This window comes from Xylona heveae, assembly GCF_001619985.1.
Source record: "Xylona heveae TC161 unplaced genomic scaffold L228scaffold_7, whole genome shotgun sequence".
NCBI lineage: Eukaryota > Fungi > Ascomycota > Xylonomycetes > Xylonales > Xylonaceae > Xylona > Xylona heveae.
Genome location: NW_017264199.1, coordinates 1,427,116 through 1,440,092, shown reverse-complemented (window position 1 = coordinate 1,440,092; position 12,977 = coordinate 1,427,116). Strand labels below are relative to the sequence as shown.

Sequence of the window (12,977 nt, the reverse complement as noted above, 5' to 3'; positions counted from 1 at the left end):
AATATCCCAGCTTTTTATGGAGTGTAGATATAAGCTAATCATGGATTATGGTTAAGCCATTATCCATTATCCTTTTGCAATAGCAACTGTGGTAGTGATAGAAGCAAGAGTGAGTGTTAAACAAAAGCAATTCCATCCTTAGTCATGCATGCCCCCTCCACAAGGAGCACCCTGGTGAAACCACCATCTGACCTTGGATGCTAGTTGGTCTGTGTTGATGCTTAACCTGTCATTTTGACCTCAAGTTTCCATTGGAATCAAAGAAGGAGGAAGGAAACTGAGGGAGAAAAGCAGCCAGCTCTTTGTCAAAAGTTAGCAGGATTGATGGTAACTCAGGGTTGTTGATGGTAGTGTGTATAACCCTCTGATTGGTGGATGGAGTTGAGTTTGGACTGTATTGAGTATCTGTAGCTTCCTGGTTGTATTTGCCTTGTTGAGCAGAGTGTTTAGCAAGGCTAAGTTGGATTGACAGCTTAGTAATCATGGTTTGAAGGGTGATGCTAGTATCCTGATTGATAGCCATGTGTTAGAAAATCTGTGTCCCCTCTCCCACAATCCTTTTCATCTCTTGTAGCAAGTGGATGGCTCTCTTAGTACCTAGATGCTCATCCTCCTTTGTGTTAAATGGATTGTCTAGTACATGCTTGACTACCATTACCTTCCATTTTTGTATGACTAAGTGTTTGTCAGGGTGAACTGCAAAATCATCCTCATCTAACCACTCTCAATCACTTGCCCTCTCTTTGTATTGGTATACCAATTGCTTGAAGGTAAGAGGGTCTTCCCACCCTTCTTATTTGCTTCCCCATATGATGTCTTTGGGGTCCATGTTTTCAACAGTTGTGCTCCAAGAGATGTACTTTCCATAATGATTGACTGGGATTGCTTGCAAGGAGATTGAGCCATCTTGTGGGTTTATAACTGCAAGAATGGTTTGTTTCTCTACCAGATCCCTAGTATAGAAACTAGCAATAGGATCTTTGATTTCAACAGTGGGTACACCATGTACTACTTGTCCTCCTTGTTTAAATAGCTGAGCTTTGAAGCCACTAACCATTGGTGGCTTGTCATCATCATGTTCTCCACCTTCATCTGTGTTGGTCTTGTTGAAATGCTTAACAATTAAGCCATGGAGTACCTCTCTAGCAGTGTCATTGTTACTTTTGTCAATATAGATAGGCATGTCAATGTTGGTGGAAGGAGTAGGTGTCCCCTCTACCTTGACTTTCTGACAGTTCTACTTTCTCTTTGGTTTGATGTAGTGAGGTGAAGGAAAATGCTTTGGCCTATTGTCTTTAATAGACATTCAATGGTTGTGATAGAAGTCTTGCATAATGTAAATGTAATCATTATCTTCATGCTTGTTGTTTTCCCAACAGTAGCAGATGATGTTATGTAGGTTGTCCACACTGGGAATGTTGCCTACTTCAACAGCATGTTTGACCTACCATTTGGCATTCTCAAGCTCATGGGTGAGTGCCATTGTGAGATACTTGTTGAAATAACTTATTACTAGCCAAATAGTTGAGTGTAGAGATAGAAGCAGTCTCCTACAAAGCAATGCAGAGTGTTGACCATGTAATATTACAAAGTAGAGGAGTAACAATGTTAAACAGTTAAAGATGTAATGTGTAGGGATGAAAAAGTGAAAAGGTAGTTGAGCTTCTTTTTAAGCAATCATGAGCAGGAAATGCCTTGATAGTACAGCTTCAAAACAGGTTTTTTGGTGTACAGAGAAGTTGGTAAGCTAAAGGTAAGCTGCATGTGAAAAAAGAGATGAAACTTTGTGAAAGGAAAAGTGAAAGAAAAATGAGAATCAAAGCAAGAGGAAATCTTTAGTTTGTCATGATTTAGAGAATCAATGCTCTCTGACCTAGGATTCCACAATACACCATTGCTGACCTTCCATACTCTATGGTAGTAGTTGGTTACAATTGAGGATCACTAGGGAAATACACTTTAAGATTGTTGAGGTGAATTTTACAAGGCTGTTGACTAGTTAGACCAGATCTATATAATGGCTTGACCATTCCTGATACCCTGTTGGTATTAATCTTGACTAGTTGTTGTGGTTCTGACCATCAAGGATCTAGTTTCTGTCCATAGTCCTTGTCTAAACTGAAATCCTGAACAAGGACTAGGTCCCCCTGCTAGGGTTTTGTCCACAATGGGTTCCAAAGGTTTTGCAGTCTAGTGATATGGTTTAGATAAGTTATATTGGCCAGCTCCCTGAATTCCTGTCTAGTGTCATCATGTATTCTTTGTTTGTGAGATAGGATAGCTATTGCATTCTGTTCATTATAAACAGTCAGGTCTACATCTACATGTTGGTTGTTAAGATGTGATTGATATCCAAACATCATTTGAGCAGGAGTAAAACCATGTATCTTGACATGACAAGTATTGATGCTCAAAGCAATATTTAGAATGAAGGTTGACCAGGCAGCATTCCTAGTTTGAATTGTCCTTATCCTCAATTGGCTAACCACCAGCTGTACCATCCTCTTGATAAGCCTAACTGATGACAGATGGCTAACAGGAGCTGTGATGTGTATTATGTTCTTTAACCTCTAGAAGTCTTGGATTTCTAAGCTACAGAAATGGGTTCTGTTGTCTGAATATACAATAATAGGCCATCCAAACACCTGCACAATCATCATGATGAATTGCATGGTGGTATCCATGGTAGTGGTCTGGCACAAAGCTACCTAGACAAATCTTGTGAAATAGTTGACAGTGATTATGATATATTGTGCCCTAGTTAGACTGCATGGAGGTGTTATGGGCCCTAAGTAATCAATTCCCATCATCTCCATTGGCTGGTAATACACTATTGGTTGTAGTGTTGTGCTTGGTTGCCATCAAGGATTAGCTAACTGGCATGCATGACATGTTTGACAATAAGCTTGTATATCCCATACCCTTGTAGGCTAGTAAAACTGGCCTTGGGCCCTTTCTATAGTGATAGTATCTGAGAAGTGGCCATGATTGTTATGTAAATGTTGGAGAATTCCCAGTTGTTCATTGGTTAATATACATTTTGCCAACTTTCTATCTGCTTCTTTGTAGAGAAGTGTGGTATGATTTAACTAGAATTGTCATGATTAATGTTTGATGCCTTAAATTTCAGCTGTAGTTTTGTTGAGTTGCTGTAGTTCCATGATACCCTTGAGTAGATACATTATTACATTACCATATTTAGGTGATTGGATAATAGGCAATAACCACTCATCTATCATTGAGGCAATATGATCAGGAATAACAGGTGCAATCATTCTGATTTGCTGGACTGTTATAGCTAACCATTCAGTGTCCTTAGCATGGTAGATAGTAGTGTTACTTGTAGGTAAACAGCTCAATCCATCAGCTATGCCCATTACATGGGATTTTCCTGGCTGATGTATTGGCAAAATGTTATATTCTGATAATCAATCCTGCCATCTGGATATATGCCTGTGGTCATCTCCTGACCCCTTGGATAATATTACTTTCAAGGTGTTGTAGTCTGTATAGATGATTGTAGAGTACTGACTTTCTATAATAATCCATCTAACCTTGGCCAGACATTGTATGACAGCTAATGCTTCCTGCTCAGTAGTATGGTATTGTGTTTCAGTATCTGAGAGTTGAAATGACATAAACATAGTGAATCTCATATTTTGTTTATGTGTATTGTCAACTACCATTCCAGGTGGATATTCCTCCAACTGGAATAAACATCTACCTATTGCCCATTGAGAAGCATCAACTGAGATATGGAATTGTTTCTGCATGTTGATAGGTTTTATAGCATTTGTAGCTATGCTTTGTTTGATATGATTGAATAATTTCTGCTGCCAATCCATCTAGTTGAATTCCCTAGTATCTTTCATTTTAGTTTGAACTGATTTTTGACCCTTAGTGGTTTGAATGGGTTCTTGTTGCTGATATGCTTCTTTTAGAGTCATCACATGCCCTGCTCTCCCAGGGATAAACCATCTGAGAAAAGGGGTTATCTAGATAAAAGCATCTAACTGTGCCCATGTAGAGGGCATTGGCCAGTAAAGTATTTGATTCTGATGCTTTATGGATGGGTGAATCAAGTCAGGTGCTCTGGTAAACCCTATCATGTCCAATGTATTAACAAAGAGGTAAACCTTCTGTGGTAAAAGGTACACTGGCCCAAAGGCTACTTGAGGGAGGTAGTGGTTACTAAGAAGATCATAAAGTGAGTTGAAATCAGTAGCCCCAGCTAAATGGTTGTCCATGAATGGAGTGAAAGCCCATTGTCCATGCTCCCCAATGATGGACTCCATTGTGGAAGTACTTTCTGTTGACAGTAGTGGTCCAAATACTAGGTTTGAGAACTGGGAGTAGGTATGTAGGGCCCCTACTAGTCCTTGTCCCATCTGATGGTATAACCACTGTCTGTTGGGGGTGACCACCATGCTTTTGTGCTTGTCTCCTTCTCAGAGAGGTATAGCTCAATAGCCATTGGCTGCATCTACACAAAAGAAGAGGGTGTATTGTGGTTTGATTATGGTTACTACTACCTCCTTCAAATTGTGCATTGGGTAACATGGTTTGATGGTGGACATGTTGATTGGCTTATAGTTATGGACTATTTGTAGTTGGTCTGACCCTTTCTTTTTAGGTGGGAAAAGGGTCTGTGCCCTCCATTTACTTGCACCTCAAACAACAATCCTAGCTTTCTTCATTTTAGGGAAGACTGTGGCTGCAAAGGCCTGTTCTTTGTCATTGTATCATCCCTGTTTGGTGTATATTGGTTTTACATCTGGTTTTAGATCAATTGAATGTTCAATAAGATTGGTAGCTCTCATGTCTTTGAGAGAGGTTGCAAACACATCTTGATAGGTGTATAGTAGGTGTTTTACTTTGTCTTGTCATTTGAGTGTGTCTGCACCCTTTCCTAATGTAATGCCACTATTGTCAAACCATACTAGTATTTTGTCCATGGGAGTGTAGGATAATACTTGTTTCTCTGGTTGTTGGTCAACTGGAAATGTTTGTCCAGCCTTGTACATGGTGATGGGTGTTAGTTGTTGTTTTAACCATTGTGTATGTAAGGCAAAATCATTTAAGGAACAAGAGATTTCTTGAGCAGTGAAAACTTTGTATATCTTAGAATGAACAGGGGTGGAGGAAAAGGCTATTGTTTGGTAGAGTGGCTTGATTATTGCTGAATTGTTGAAGTCCAGACTTGGTACTGAATTGTCTTTAGGCAAGGATTTAGGCATGGTATAATGCCAGTCAGGTGCCTGTTGACTGACTAGTGTCACTCTTTTCCCTGGTTGTCATGTTAATAATCATAGTCATTAAGTTTGTCCAAGAGTTGCCTGACTTCTTCATTAGCAAGTTTGTCATTGTTGGTCTACTGAATAATATCTGGGTTAATTAGTAGTTCTATTACTATAACTTCTGGTGTAATGGTAGTAGCCTGGGAAGTAGGTATTTTATGCCTGATCCCATCATCCCCTTGGATAGAGATGGCATCTTGTGTCAGGTTGTCCAATCCTTGAATGCATCATATCCATGTTCTGCTTAATAGTAGGTCATATCTCATCCCTCCTAGTACTACATAAGCTTGGACCATTACTTTGACCCTCCCTACATTGATTAGCAGCCATACATATTTCTTTAGTAGATGAACATCATCTATAGTGGTCTTGATTGCCAGCCAGGTATCTTCTGTATAAACCTTGAAGTTGTGCTCTTTGACTAACTTGTTGCTAATAAGTTTGATGACAGCACCTCTGTTAACAAGTGTTTTTGGTACTGGCTTATTGCCCACCTAGCTATCTATGTATAGGACTTCAGTGATGTCATACTGGTCCAAGACCTTGGTGATGACTGCTGGAGGCCCCCCAGTAACTGCATTTGCATGAACAACCCAGGGTTGCTGCTGGTGTTTTTTGATAAGACTAGATTGTAGTAGATAAGTAGTTTCCCTTCTGGCAGGTAGAGCCAGATCTAGAAGTTGAGCTAGTGAAATGGTTACCTGTATCTGGTGGAAAAGATTTGCTATAGTTAACCAATTCTCCCCCCCAGCAAACAGCTGGATAGGCATAGGCATGTTATCATAATTGAGCTGTTGCTTAACTCTGGGGCCAGCTGTGTTCTGACCATTCTGTCAAGCATTTCTTACTTGGGTTTGAGGTGGCTGATTTGATGTGTCCCCCTGGTTAGTTGGTTTAGTCTGCATGGGAGCTAACTCTTGCCTGGTTATGGCTGGTGGCAGATATAGTGCTTGGCACACTTGGTTTCTTCCTGCAGTATGTGTAACAGGCATAGCTAGTTGTACTTCTAAAATTCTACATCAAGCTGGATATACTTCATCAATATTTGATTGGTCATGTTGATTAGGAGGTGTAGTAATGATAGTGGCTGCTGTGGCTGCTGCTGCTACTGCCTCTTGTTTGTGTCAACTTACTTCTCATCATCAATTAACCTTGTCTTGATTTGCTTTGTGCTGTTCTTCAGAAACAAGTAGTTTGGTACAAATTTGACTAGTATGCCCCTTGCCCATACAATTGTAGCAGGTATGCCAGGGCTGTGTCTGTAGTTGTTGGACAATGGCCATGGGTGGTTGGCTAGTCAAGACCAGGGCCATGGTTGTAATGGTAGAGCTGGTGGGAGTAGATGATGGCTTTGGGTTGATAACCATCTTTGCTATGCTCTGTATAAGATCTAGCATCCCTTTGTTCACATCAAGTTAATCAACATGTCCTCCCCTATCTGAAGGGGTGAAGCTGAATGGATCAGGCTTTCTGATAGGAGTATAGACTTGGATAATCACTTCCTTGGCTTGCTGATAGGTAAAAACACTGTTATCCAGTAGTCATAAGAAGACCAAGGTCTGTTTAGCTTCATTGTGAAGCCCTGCCACCATCTGGTAAGCAAGCATACACATGGTCTCTGCATCTGCATATCTGGCTAACAAGGCTGCCAGTTCCAGGTATTCCTAAATGACCATAGTTCCCTGCTGCAGGTTCATGATTTGGGTATGAAGTTGAAATTGGTTTGTCTTTGGTTTAAAGTCCTCATGGAAGTGCTTAACCAAAGTCTTTCAATCCTTCTTTGTATCCTCCTCCAAGGTTTGGAACTACTTTAATGCATCCCCATGTAGGTTCTGTCAAAAGAGGATTCTTGAATATTCATCTTGGTGGTTCTTGAGGATGCCTGACAATTGGACAGCCAACTGTATTTCTTCCAAGTACTCTACCATATCTTCCAACTCATTTCAAGCTCCTATAAACTTTGAAATGTACATTTGCAATTCCATCTTGGTGGACAGTAAAGTTGTGTTGTTAATTAATGATGTAGTATTAGTTGATTCAGAACAAGAGTCCTTGAATTGCAAAAATTCAAGGCCTGTTGATAGTGGTCTATTGCTAGTCCTTGTAGGACTTAGCTGAGAGGTAGATTGTAAGGTGGTAATCAGTATTTGGAGTTTATATAGTCATCAAGGTAATGGTGATCAAGGCAATTCTGGTAAAGGGGATTCAGGCAATGTACCCTCCATCCAAGTATTGTAGCAGATGTATGTCAATGGGCTCTAAATAGAGCCATGAAAGATTGTAACATAATTAGGGGAAAAAAATGAGTAAACAAATCAAATGATGACAAAGGTTGAAAATCCCTGTATCAAATGCTCAATAGAGAGGCTGTTCTACACACTAAGCCACCACCCTGCCTTTGGCTCCAAGATGCAGGATAACCAATTGGTGGGTAGTTGAGCTATTGGTAGAATGGGTCATGCTATTGTATATCTGAACACAGGAGAATCTTCAACAATATGTAAATAGTAGAATGGGGAGATGCTAGTTTTTTTCATAAAAATCTCTCAGGTCTCCCAAAAAGTGGGAATATCCCAGCTTTTTATGGAGTGTAGATATAAGCTAATCATGGATTATGGTTAAGCCATTATCCATTATCCTTTTGCAATAGCAACTGTGGTAGCAATAGAAGCAAGAGCGAGCGTTAAACAAAAGCAATTCCATCCTTAGTCATGCATGCCCCCCCCACAGTACGGTAGGTACTCCATAGGGGTTACTCAGTATGTACTCCGGTAGTTTGGTAAGCAGGTGCCAGAGAAGGACGAGGCCCCTGAAAACTAACCAGAGATGCAGGGATAGGTCTACATCTTGAAGACCGGCCATGCGATGATCGCCTCGTTCTCAAATCCATGACGGGAGAAAAAAAAAATTCAAGGGCAAAATCGAACATATAAATTTCAATTCCCTTCTACCATTTCCACCCCCCACTTGCAGTGTCTATCTCCGACTTTCAAAGCTCGCGACATTGTGCGTGGTTAGATTTGGTGTGGCAGTGATGGGCCTCACTAAATTGAGACCAAGAGATGGTACGGCACTGAGGTTATGAGTCCCTGGAATTCCCCCTGACGAGTCACCCTAGTGGAGCCGGCGACTGAATGATTGTCCTGCTCGGGTGCACCCGCCCAATGGCAGTTCCTGTTACCCCGGTTCAGACCCCCTTTGGTGTCTGGGCCGTGTCCCCTTGAAGCAAGCCATCATTCCCCTGTGGGCCAATCACATTGTCAAAAGACCGCTAATCCTTTTCCTTTCCTCAAAACACCTCAAAGCCACCTCCCACGGCCATCCCCAGCACCAGCTCTCCTCTGTTGCTCTCTGGCTCCCCTCTGCACCCTGACCACTTTTTCTTGGTCCAGCTGCTGCTGCTGCTGCTGCTGCTGCTGCTGCTCCTCTGCTTTGAGTATACACAGTACAGTAGTTCTGGTTCCTAGTCTATCGTTCAACGTATTCATCCCTCCCCAGTCCGCTCCTTTCCCCATCGCTTCAAAACAGTCACCCGCTTTGGGACAGGTCTTGACTGATTTACGAGGGGTGACCCAAAAGTCAAAAAAGGACGGGACAAAGTACAGAGATACGCCCAAAGCCGAACCTCAAGAGGCCAGCCGAGTACGGATCGACGAGGAACCGGTCCATAGTCCCGAGATTCCTTCCACCCTCGTTCGCACGCCCTCTACCATTCATTCTCTCGTCTCACTCTTTCATCTTCCTCCTCCCTCACCCATACACTCATTACTCTCATTATCTTTCAGACCTGTCTACGCTCGTTCCTCAGTTGCCTTTACGGCTGCTTATCTTTAATTTATTGGTCCAAACAAGGTGCTGAAGAGGCCTTCGCTCCTTTCGCCATCGGCACCTAGAGACCATCTTTTTGCTACGACTTCCGCCTTTCGTTCACGATTAATGGTTCTTTGAGTCGGTTTTTCTTCCTACGGCCCCGATCACCCCTTTCTCTCCTTGACGCCGAAATATTTGCCGGGAATTGTTTTGTCATACGAAGCTAGACTGCAAGCCCTAAACGACCTGACATTAAACCGTCCATCTGCTTCATCGAAGGGGCTTTCCCAGTCCGCCCCGACCGGTAGGGTTTCCGCCGAGAGCAAAATCGAAGCTCACGACTCGCCTCGTTTTCCCCATCTCCCAACACGTCGCCGGTTTAGCCGACCGGGTAAAGGGGAATACTTGAGCTCAAAAGGTTGGCGCTCTGAAAATTCTACGCCCAGGTGGAGTTCTTCGAGGATTCCACAGCCATACTAACTCTTACACTGTCGCTCAGGCCCGATCAAGCACCTTTGCAAATCCAATTGTCCAAAGTGAATTCTCAACCAGACGTTCTGAAAGTGGATTACCTAAATATTTCGAGATGAAAGGGCAAGCTTTATTGGCCTTGTTGTCGGCATGGTCTGTCTGCTCAGTCGCAGCACCCGCAGACGCGCAGGCGACTGCCAGCGCGTCGCCGTCCCTGGCACTCAAGCCGACAACCTACAAGGGATGCTTCTCTTCCTCCAACCCACTCAAAGACCAAGGCCCCTACACTTACCAGTCTGTTGGCTATTGCCAGAAAATTTGCGTTGGGCTTAATATGGCGGTCATGGGGCTTGCTGGAGGATCAAATTGTTGGTGTGGAAGTCAACTTCCTGTGGCGAACAGCAAGGTTTCAGACTCGGAGTGTAATGCAGGCTGCTACGGTTATGATCAACAAGATTGTAAGCAAGACCGGCTGTTTGTTCTAGGATAGCAATGCAGCTGCCAAGCTAACACTGATAACCGCAGGTGGTGGAAGTGATTCCTGGTCAGTCTATTTGACGGGTACGGAAGGCCAGGTGGACAATGTAGCGGCTTCAAGCTCGAGTACGTCAACATCAGCAACACCGACGTCGACATCAAGCAGCGCTCCCCCCGCTACGTCAACCTCGCGAGATCCGTCCACGGTGACCATTGGAGGACCGACGATGATCGTCACCATATCCGGTCATACCTCCGCCGTCCTTGCAACTGGCACAAATGAACCGAAGAGTTCCCATTCACATGGACCGAACAAAGCTGGCATCGCTGTTGGTGTCGTCGTTGGAATAGTAGTCTTGGCAAGCGCAGCAGCTGGAGTGTTCTTATTACTTCGCCAAAGAAGACGGCGGGCGGTGGAGGAACAATATCGTCGCAATGCCGCCAACTTCCCCGGTGGCGTGAAACCAGAAAGTGCCTTTTCTTTGGCTGACTCTCGCCTGGAACCGTCTGTCATGAATCGTCGACAGAGCGACGGCAGCATTGCTGACAACCAGGATTATTCGAGAAGAATCTTGAAGGCAAGTACGACCTCACCATTTGATATTTCAGGCAACTGCTAATACATGCTACAGGTCACGAATCCTGACAACACTTAACGGGAATATATGCAAGAGTTGAAACTCCTTTTTCTATTATTGAAGTCATCATGGGTCTATCTTCCCACGTCGACTTAGCACTCTTTTCTCTTTCTTCTGGGCGCTGTTTATGTCGGTGTTGTGTGAGGTTATTTACGTGCAACGAAAAGAGGTTAAGCCTGCGTTTGATCAACGACTTGGACTTTAAGGAAAGCGTTAATCATAGCCAGGTCATTTCGTCGCCCTCTGTCTTTTTTTTTCCCTGTCATATATCATATCTTTTCTCTGACATGTTTTGAAAGATACGGTCCAGATGTATTAGGCCAGCATCAAATCATGATATCTTTTTCCATATTATTTGCCTGAATTTTGCGCGCAGCATCGTTCTTCCATTTCCCTTTTACCTGGCAGGGCTGATGCTACTCTCGATGACAAGCCGATTGACGGCATGTGAAATAAGCCTCCCATTTCGTCGGCAGAGCAATGGTCTGCATAAATCCCCTCGCGACTCATGTTAAAACTTGAAGGATGAAGTTCATCTACTACTCGACTTCTTACATTTCTGTGATGCATATACCTTTTCTCCGGGTATTTAGGCGACAAGTCTACGCTTCTTCTGGCTCAAACCTCCCACGAGTGGAGGCTTAACGCGATTTGGCCAGGAAATTTCTCGATCCAACTATGAAAGTGACATTTCTCAGGACCTGACTACTAGTGTAGTACGTCCCCTCTTTTGTAGCCTATCATAATAATATGCCTAATGGATGCCTTAAATGGGGCTTTTTAAAACGGGTGGGAAAAAGAGCATTTCTTTTTATTCAAAGGAATTGTTTGCATCCTTGCTGGTGTCTAGTCCAAGACTCTACCCAGAAACCAGCCTTCAAAGTAAAAGAGGACTTTAAGGCTTAGGAATATGGATCGTTTTGCTGACCATCAAACAACCACTGATGACGAACATGCAAGAAACGGGGTGAAAAGCGAGACTGGTTCCCTGTGCAACAAGTCCTAGCGGGACATTTTCCAAAACCCAACCGCGATGAACCCAATATGCCATGACCGCGGCGATAGAAAGCGTTGTTGGAATCGGGGTACCTTCAAAGTATTGGGACTTGCCGGTCTTGTCCTTTGGCAAAGCAGCGACGGTGACATTGAAGCGTGCCAGACGAGTAAGCCCGCAGAGAACAAAGAACGAAAGTAGGAAATGGTCGACTGGTGTGCGAAGGCCAATAGCGAAGGCGGCTACTGCCGGTGATACGCCAAAAGAGATCTGTAAAAACATCGTTAGCTACCGTTGCTTGAGTCCGGACATCGAAATGAGATTTCGGTTTAGCGTGGATTAATATCATGAATGACAGTGAGCGATGCCGATAGAAACTATAAACTTTCGTTTTCACCTACCAAGTCTGCAAGAGAGTCAAGCTCCTGGCCCATCAAGGATGATTTGCCCCTCCATCTCGCAACCTTTCCATCCATAAAGTCGAAGAAAAGGCCAAAGGGCATGAACGCTAAAGCAGCCCAGAGATTTCCAAAATCGCTAGGCTCACCAAGACAATAGCGCAGAGAGGCAAAAACTGACATGATCCCGCAAAAGCCTAGATGAGGGGGAAAAAAAATGAGGCGTTAGCAAAGCGGGGGTAGGGGGAAATCAGAATAGAATAATAGGGTCCGACAAGGGATTGGCACATACCGTTCAGCTCAGTGATAAGGTCTGCAAGGTGCAGTGCTCTGGTTTTCGCGTCAGCAAGAGTCCAGTCAGATCCATTCGCAAGCTGAAGAGTTTGCTCCGTACTTGATCATGGAAAAATGGCCGGTTTCTGAAGCAAGCAGCTTCTTTTGCTTTTCTTGACCTGCTGATAGATTTAGTAAAGCAAATTCATGAAACTGAGATGCAGTCCATAGGACATACTTCCGTCCGCCATGCTCGAGACCTGCTTCTGCTCGGCGCCGTTAGGAACGCCAGCTCTGCGAGACATTTAAAGCGAAGAGAGAAATCGACTTGGAGAATCCAAGAATAGGAACTCCACCCTTGAACTGGTAGAAGTGAAATGAAAGTCCAAGGAACGAAGACGCCGGCAATGTGTGGTGCGCCGCTCCAGTTCTCTGGATCAACAACGAGGTGAGGTTTTGTTTTCCAGGTTTTGGTTGGAGCAGTGCTATCTTCATTCGGAAACGTCATCGACCCTTGCCGTTTTTGATTGGACACTCGCGAACTCTTATGCGCCACATTAGTGGCAGTGCCGCGCCCACGTCGAAGAAGCCACAGATATTCTATTCTTTGTGCTTAGAT

The 12,977-nt window shown here is 43.6% G+C and overlaps 3 protein-coding genes across 3 annotated transcripts; 1 reads left to right on the top strand and 2 right to left on the bottom strand.

Annotated features, from left to right (window-relative positions):
- Positions 1–658: 658 nt before the first annotated feature.
- Positions 659–1,483, bottom strand: L228DRAFT_278168 (hypothetical protein; the record flags this gene model as incomplete). The annotated part of the gene is made up of 2 exons (XM_018335639.1): positions 659–1,160; positions 1,449–1,483. 2 exons carry the CDS (start codon positions 1,481–1,483, stop codon positions 794–796), a joined length of 402 nt encoding a protein of 133 aa, XP_018187500.1. The 3' UTR covers positions 659–793.
- Positions 1,484–9,693: 8,210 nt separating this feature from the next.
- Positions 9,694–10,701, top strand: L228DRAFT_269388 (hypothetical protein; the record flags this gene model as incomplete). Its single annotated transcript, XM_018335270.1, has 3 exons — positions 9,694–10,036; positions 10,104–10,637; positions 10,688–10,701. The coding sequence occupies 3 exons, from the start codon at positions 9,694–9,696 to the stop codon at positions 10,699–10,701; spliced, it is 891 nt and encodes a 296-aa protein (XP_018187499.1).
- A 571-nt stretch (positions 10,702–11,272) lies between these two features.
- L228DRAFT_248721 (phosphatidylserine synthase) lies at positions 11,273–12,822 on the bottom strand. Its single transcript, XM_018332911.1, has 5 exons — positions 12,597–12,822; positions 12,480–12,537; positions 12,378–12,415; positions 12,089–12,282; positions 11,273–11,957 (listed from the first exon to the last, which is right to left on the bottom strand). The coding sequence occupies exons 1-5, from the start codon at positions 12,661–12,663 to the stop codon at positions 11,589–11,591; spliced, it is 726 nt and encodes a 241-aa protein (XP_018187498.1). The 5' UTR covers positions 12,664–12,822; the 3' UTR covers positions 11,273–11,588.
- Positions 12,823–12,977: the final 155 nt, after the last annotated feature.